This window comes from Mus caroli, chromosome 2 (assembly GCF_900094665.2).
Source record: "Mus caroli chromosome 2, CAROLI_EIJ_v1.1, whole genome shotgun sequence".
Taxonomy (NCBI): Eukaryota; Metazoa; Chordata; class Mammalia; order Rodentia; family Muridae; genus Mus; species Mus caroli.
Genome location: NC_034571.1, coordinates 125,574,663 through 125,582,441, shown reverse-complemented (window position 1 = coordinate 125,582,441; position 7,779 = coordinate 125,574,663). Strand labels below are relative to the sequence as shown.

The 7,779-nt window shown below is 44.8% G+C and overlaps 1 protein-coding gene across 1 annotated transcript in view; it reads right to left on the bottom strand.

Annotated features, from left to right (window-relative positions):
• Positions 1-2,298: 2,298 nt before the first annotated feature.
• Chgb (chromogranin B) overlaps positions 2,299-7,779 on the bottom strand; it is a 13,397-nt gene continuing 7,916 nt past the window's right edge. The window contains exons 4-5 of the mRNA XM_021156555.2: positions 3,264-5,017; positions 2,299-2,622 (exon numbers count right to left, since the gene is read on the bottom strand). Coding sequence (XP_021012214.1) covers positions 2,545-2,622; positions 3,264-5,017 — 1,832 coding nt within the window. The 3' untranslated portion in view covers positions 2,299-2,544. The remainder of the gene's footprint in view (positions 2,623-3,263; positions 5,018-7,779) is intronic.

Genomic DNA, 7,779 nt, shown 5'->3' with positions numbered 1-7,779 from the left:
AAAAAAAAAAAAAAAAAAAAAAAAAAATGGCTCTTATGCTAGTAAATGGTTAGAAGAAAGTAAAACACACACACACACAACACACACAGCTCAGCCTGTGTGCTTAGCACTGTATAATGCATGTCTGATCTATAACAGATTAATTTTCATAATATGAGTCTTGATTTCTTAAGACATGAACTACCAGAAGCAAATCCTAACATTAGAATGTGAGGATATATAGTTATATGGAACTACTTCCAAGCTTACCAGTAAGCACTCTACTAAAGTGGGAAAGGCAGCCAACAAAGGATGCATTATCAAGCAGGTTGCTACTGGGACATTCCAGAAGGCAGTATAGAATGTGCCACAGAATGACCTACTCGAGAGGAGGTGAGAGCTGACCTGTCTTATTATTCTTTGAATTGTTTGCATAGAAAAAGATACGCGGATGTCTCAACACCCACCCCACCCCCTGCACCGCAAAGTGGTGTGTTACTTGGACAGAGAGTTACTGTGGATGCAATTGGTTACGATGAATTCACACTGGAGTCAGACAGACCATCAGTACTACAGTACATGACTGCTGTCCCTTCACATCAATAGTGCCATGTGCGGAGATGGAAAGTTGTAAAGAGAAGGTGTGAAGAGAAGGAAGAGTGGGTGGACTTTGATGTGATCCTGTCATTACCAATACCGTTACCTATTCCACAGCCAAGAAATGTCAGGGACCATCAGAGCTCAAGAGGCAAGGAGGAGCCTTCTCTGCAAACAGTCTGCAGAGGCACGACCCTGCCAACATTGTGATTTAGGATTGCAGGACAGTGGGGGGAAGGCAGGCGGCCTTCAACATTCATGAGCTCTGTACATGTTCCCTTGGCCCTTTCACGCTGCTGGTCCTTATCCCATATGCAGGAAGAAAGACCCCAGAAAAGAGACAGTAAGAGGCTCTCTTGAAATGTGAGCCTGTGTTTAGAACTATTTACACAGCACCAGGTGACTTGGTCCCTATACAAAAAAATCTCAGTTCATTCAGTGTTAATTTGGAACAAATCTGGCTAAGTTAGTACAGCATTCCTTGATTTAGCAAAGGAGGAGACCTTCTGGTCTTCCTGTGTTAATAAAGATCACCTATGACCCTCAGACATTTTTACCACCTTCCAGAAAACAGGTTTTTACCTGAACAGACAACAATAAAAATAACCCAGTTGAAGCTGCCACTGGTAAGAAATGAGATGATCAATCACTGAGGAAAAAGGAGATTGTCTGATTGTCTTGGAACAAGAAGCTACAAAGATGATAACAGCAGTGGCCGACATTACCTACGTCATTGATTCCCAGGGTGGGGGAGGGGCACAGTACTGAGTGGCTCACACAAACTCTTGTTAGAAATAACCTTGTGAGAAAGATGCCTTTATTTTATTGAACCTGAGAACTAGAACTTGGGAAAACAACCGACTATAAGCCACACAGCTCAGACTCAACAGTCAGAGCTCAGTTCGCATACAAGGTAGAAATCAAGTATGTCCCGAGAGAGGTACCAGGGATGTTGCACCAGATGTTCATATTCCCAAACCAGAGAACTTTTTTTCCATTAAGGCTTTTCTTTCAGCCCGTCCCTTGACATTCTACCCCCAGAGCTCTCCAGTTTATAAGAATCTAATTATTTGTATTTCTCTTGAGATGGGTTTGGCTGGCCTTGAGCTCTGGGGCTATTCTGTTGCCTTGACCTCACAAGTAGCTGCCTATAGATACAGGCTATTGCAGACAGCTAGTGAGGAGATAAGGCTGCATTTCTGGTTTGTACTGTCCCCCTTAAGGACAGCCTTTTATTTTATTTTTTCTAGCTTTTCTCTGTCCTGATCATGGAACCCAGAGCTTTATACATGCTATAGCCTTCTATAGTGAGCTGTTTCCTTTTCTCCTACTTTGCAGAATTTTAAAATATTTTGGGTTGATGAAATAGCTCAGTGGGTAAGACACTGGCTACCAAGCCATTTGACCTGATTTTTTTTTTTTTAATCTCAGTAAACCAATTCATGAGGGTTGTCCTCTGAAACCCTTAACACACAATGAATAAATAAAAATTTTAAGTAATACATTTTCTTTTAAAATGGGTTCTTCAAGCCTATATGATCTCTATTAGCCATATTTTATTCTCAATCTCTTTCTTTAGATCCTGCAGTATTTACTTCAGAAACCTTGCTTTTTCCTGCTAAAGACCAACAAATTCTATCTTTGAGAATATACCTAGAAGAATGGGTTTCAAAACCACTCTTCCTAACTAACCCAAAGAGCTAAGAACCAAAAAGGACTTTGTTTCAGGTAAATCTTTTTATTGTTAGTGTTTCAACAACAGTAACACGGTCATTGTCACAGACATGTGAAACATCTATTTTGCAGGAAGAATACGCTACAAGTCACGCTAGTCACATGGCATTAGCATTCTGGCAAAGATAAATGATATTTCCAACTGCATCAAACATTTAATAAACAGTAAATTCTGCTTTCTGCCTGCGGGTGAATCAATGGTGTCCTTCAGTGAAAGGCTCGTCTCTCCAACTGTCAGCCCCGCTGGCTGAACTTTTCCGCTATCTTCTGGAGTTCCAGATCCATCGCAGCCAAGTTCTCCAGTTCCTTTTTCTGGGAAACAGAAAAGTGGAGCATTGATGACAAGTCACACTACCATACTACTCCAGTTCAGGAAGCTCTAAAGAGAAAGGGGAAGCTTGGGTACAGTAGAGGCTTCCTGAGTCAGCCAACATCAGGGATCTTCAAAGTGGGCTTTCATGATGAGTAGGTTGGGTAACCCAAGCAATTGCCTAGGAATTCCTGGGTCCCATATAAAATCGCTGACTGAGAAACCCTAGGGATCAGCAGTCCATGTGACTCTGATGTACTCTCAAGCTTGAGACATGATCGAATTAGGTCAAGGCTCCGAACGGGAGGTCGGCATGGGCATGGGAATCACATGGCAGGCATTAGGTGCCCCAGCACTAAGGTGTACTACACACCTAGACAGCACAGGTACTCATCGGACAGAAACTCAGGGGATTGATCCCAGAAACAGTAGATTTTCAAGTTTTCTAAACACTATAAAAAGAGAGGACAGCAGTGCAGGGATATGCACCATGGCTGGAAATCAACCCTGCTCTATGACAGGGGCACTCACATTCTCACAGTGAATGTCCCACTCATCTCTCCCCGTTATCAGACATGTTGATGCTAATAACACCAGCCTTGATCAACATAGTCTAATTCTAAGCAAAAGCCTCAAACCATACCTCTTCCTCCGTCAGAACTCTCTGGTCAGCCCTGGCCTTTTCATCTTTTGCCTCCTGGTGAGGCCCCATCTGCTCCTCTGAGTCGTAGAAGTCCGGAAATTCGTCTGCCTTCTTCCTGTAGTGAAGCAGCTGGTCCAACTCGGCCACTCCATCGTATTGCCGTTTCAAGTCGAGCTGAGGGGCCCTGGCAAAGCTTCTCTTCTCATATCCCCAATTCACATCCTCTGAGAAGGGCCTTCTCTCCCACCAGTCATAGTTGTACTCTGGGAAGAAATTCTTCTCAGTCAAGGTCACCCCATTTCTGTCTTCACCTTCATCCTCAAGAAAACTGTCATCTGGCTTGCCTCTTTTCTCAAAGTCACTATTCTTCCACTGGAGAGGGTCAAAGTACGGGTTGAACAGCGCCCCTAACCTCTTCCTCTTTTCAGTGATGGGATAGGGCTCATATTGTCTGTCTGGAAACCTCACTTCCTCCCTGCTTTCTTCCGGTCCTAGCTGCTCTTCCTGCTGCCACCATCTCCCTTGGTCCCCTTCCTCGCCATAGTTGAGGTAGTTTTTCTCCTGCTCTTGCCATTTGCTTTGTGGGTACCTTTTTGCCGTATCTATTGGGCTTTCGTGAACAGGGTAGTGCCCTTCATCCAAGAGCCTTTTCTCTTCTCTGGCGTCAAGAGCAGAATGGGCTCCTGGCTCCCGCCCCCTGCCTCTGTGTTGGCGTTCATTTGCCCCCTCGTAGCTCCTCTCTTCCTCGTTTTCTTCACCGTGTCTGTTTGCTGTGCTTTCCAGTTCAGAGTCGGGGTGGTTTCTCTTGTACTCCCTTTCCTGACTCTCCTCACTCCGAGGCCTTGGGGCTCTGTCCTCTTCGCTTCCTCTGCCCCGGTACTGTAGTCCCCGAAGGCCCTGGAAGCCCGGATAGCTTCTCAATTCTTCCCCATATTCAGGTTCCTCTTCTGAAGCCCTGTAATGAGCTAGATGGTGACTCCTTTTTTCCCCTAAACGGGCTGTGGCCACATCTGCCTCCTTGGACTCCTTGGGAGAGGGTCTCCTTTCCTCAGATAGAGGATGCCCTTCGTAAGAGAACTTGTTGGACCGGCTTCTCCCGTGGTGGTGTCTGGGCCTGCGTTTGGTTACTTCAGAGGCTGAGTCTTCCTCGCCTTCCTCCGATTCTTCCTGGCTCTGGCTCTGGTCCTGGTCGGTAAGCTCCTGGGGTTTCTCCTGCCTCCTTGTCTCCTCTCCACTCTCCTGGCTGCTTTGCTCCCTACTGTGTGTCTTCTCCTCCAGCTCCATAGAGTGTGCATCTGCTCTGGCCACTGACTCCTCTTTCATCTTAGCCGAAGCCTCGCTTCTTTTGTTGGAGAAGGTGTTCGGCTTCTCTCCAGAATCTTCAATGTGTTTCTTCTCTTCACCAGGATCTTCCCTGTGCTCCCCCATTGGGTAAATCTTGCCTTCTTCTTTCTCCCTCTCTTTTCCCACCCTCTCTTCCGAATGGTATATCTTTGATTCTTTGGACGCTTGTTGGTTGGAGGAACGGAGGCTCTCTTGATCATCCACTCCCTCTCGGCTGTGTCCTCCTCCTTCTGTCCACTTCTCATCGCCTACCTTCGTCTGGCCTTGAGAATCTTCTATTGGAGCTCCTGCACCCTCCCTACTGGAGGTCCAGCGGGTTTCTGAGGCATCGGCTGGGTCTCTTAGCAACCGTACTTCAAACTTCGAGTTCTCGTTTTCACCTTTCTCTTCACCTTTGACCTCTTTTCCACCTATAATGAAAATATAGGAGTAAGCACAACTGCAAAAGTGCTTGAGGTTCAAGTACCAGCCTCAGTGGTCACTACAGATCCGAGGACCCTGGAAAAGAGGAACATAATAGAGGATGTATGGAATTCTTTGAAAAGCTGATGGTATGGAAGGAAGCTCTTTGACTGTGTTTAAATCTAATGAGCTCTCTACATGTTTAAAGGTTTTAATAACACCTATTATCTCTATTTGTAACTGCCAATGGTCAAACTGAAACCCATATATAGCTTTAGAAAAGACTGGAAATTAGAATCAGAAGAACTCTTACAGTTCATCTGGTTCAGCCTCCTTGTTTTGCAAGTATAAAAGACACTGAGACTCAGAATGATATAATTCAGGACCACTCAAGTGTTTCCACACTTGAGTAGGGTGGAAAGGTTAACATTGCATAAATGAATGGCTCTAACTACAATTTAACTAAAAAAAAAAAATTACCAGACTTTGTTAGCTAATCAATTGTGTGGACCCTATCCAACAGGAAATGACTGCTCAACTTAGCTCAGTCATGGATTGTGCATTTCATCCTATAATGAACTGTGAACTTCACAGTGGTCCCACATCATCGGATCAGGTAGTGATGCCTGAGCCCCATTGGTTTCTTACTGTATACTTAATGATGTTTGTACAGCAACAAGATAGCCCAATGATGCTCTTCTCAGAATCACTAAATAATGCCTGGCTGTACCTAGTGATAAGAATGGAAAGTCTCTCTCTCTCTCTCTCTCTCTCTCTCTCTCTCTCTCCACTCAGGTCTTCCCAGGCCACACGTTCTTTGATGTTGAGAATAAGTTTCTGTGTTTTCTGAGTCAGTAGCAGATGACATAACTGGCATTTGCTGCTCTCTTCTGTCTTTCCCCAATGTCAATACGCCCTTTACCACATCCTCCACAAGATCCCTATGAAGAGGGATCTGGAGCTCACACTGTCTTTGTTGTTAGTTGAGGAGGCTTAGGTTTCAACCTCTCTCACCAAGTTCAGATAGGAGACTGGAAGCCAGGGCCACCGGGCACTAAGGATCAACACCAGCACCACCCACGGTGGAAGCCGCTAGCTCTTTGTCGCTGTGGAGCCTTGAGATGTGACTTGAGCAAACTGAGGCATGATAGACACACCAGATACCAAAGACTTCACACAAAAAAAAGAATTGTTAAAGTAACGTTTTCGATAGATTGGATAATATTAAATATACTGAGTGGATAAAATACATTAGATAAAATGAGATGTACTATTGACGTTAATTTCATTTGTATTTTTTATGACTTTAAATATCTTCACTAGAAAATTTGAAATTATATTTGTAATTCATACTCCTTTTCTTCTGAACAGCACTGATGGACCTATTTGTTTGCTTTTAGACAGGAGTTTATTATATGTTAACAGGAGGGAGCTTAAGAGAACTCAAGCAAGAAAACATAGAGGAACAGATCCCATGAGTCAGTTTGAGCTGATATTTACAGAGGACAACATTTATCTATTTTACACAATATTCAAGAAACCATAGCTGGCTTGTACCTCTCTATTAAAACACAGCTTGACATGGTAATAAGGCTCCCATGTTTACAAGGCTGCAGGACTGTCTTTGGACTTGTATATACAGACATCTGAGCACCCATTTGTCTGTCACAGTCCCTGTGGCATTATAAGAGCCAAGGAGGATGCCAGGAGGGTTATGAGTTCTATGCCAGCTGGGACTACAAAGTGAGTTTAAGACTAGCCTGAGCAACAAACCAAGACCTTGTCTGAAAAACAAAAAACCAAAAAGCCCATGATATTACATGCAGTGCTGGGGCACGGCTAATTAGTGGAGTCCAAGCAAACAAGGAGACTTTGGGTGGTACCCTTGACTCTTTGTGCCCCCTTTCCAAACTCCTGTGGTGAAATACTAATCAATGCTATGATAATTTGGGGAGGAAAGCCTTGGAAGGTTCTTAGGCCCTGAGTGGAGCCCTCATAATAAGAGCAAGGTCTTAATAAGGGGACACATAAGAGCCACAGTCTCCCTTCACACAGGAGGGCACAGTGAGAAGAAGGCCCTGCAGCCAAGACATGACCTTTCTTAATCCAGGAGGCCATCCATGGTAAGAAGATGGCCAGACAGCCAAGATGTGGGACCTTACCTTGATCATGTACACAAGCTACGACAGCGGTGAGGAGTTACTGTCTATTGTTTAACCCTGTGTGCCTACGGTATTATCTGTAGTGCTCGCAGCTGATTCAGACAGACAGATGCTGATGTCACTCACAGCAGAAGGACAGCAGAAGCCACATGCTCCTCTTCCTACCCGATTTAAGGTGTGAGGTGTCTTAAGTGTGAAGCACAGAAGTATTTTTATTTTCCTTCTGTGTTAAATGTGTGCTGCCTATAGCAGCTTGTGTCTGGAGCTGAACACCTCCTCCTAAATTTAGCTCTAAGCCCAGCAGGTGAGACGGGGGAGGGCTGAGTAGCTTTGGAAGTCTTAGTCAAGCTGCAACACCAAAGTGTGACACTCATTCTTGCCTCCAGGTTAAATGGGGAGCATATCTTATCCATCCTGTTGCAAAGTTGACCAGATCAACTTAGCCTTAGTCAGCCCTGGCCAGAAAAAATCTTGTACCCAGGGCTGGAGAGATGACTCAGTGGTTAAGAACATTGACTGCTCTTCCAGAGGTCCTGAGTTCAATTCCCAGCAACCACATGGTGGCTCACAACCATCTGTAATGGGATCTGGTGCCCTCTTCTGGTGTG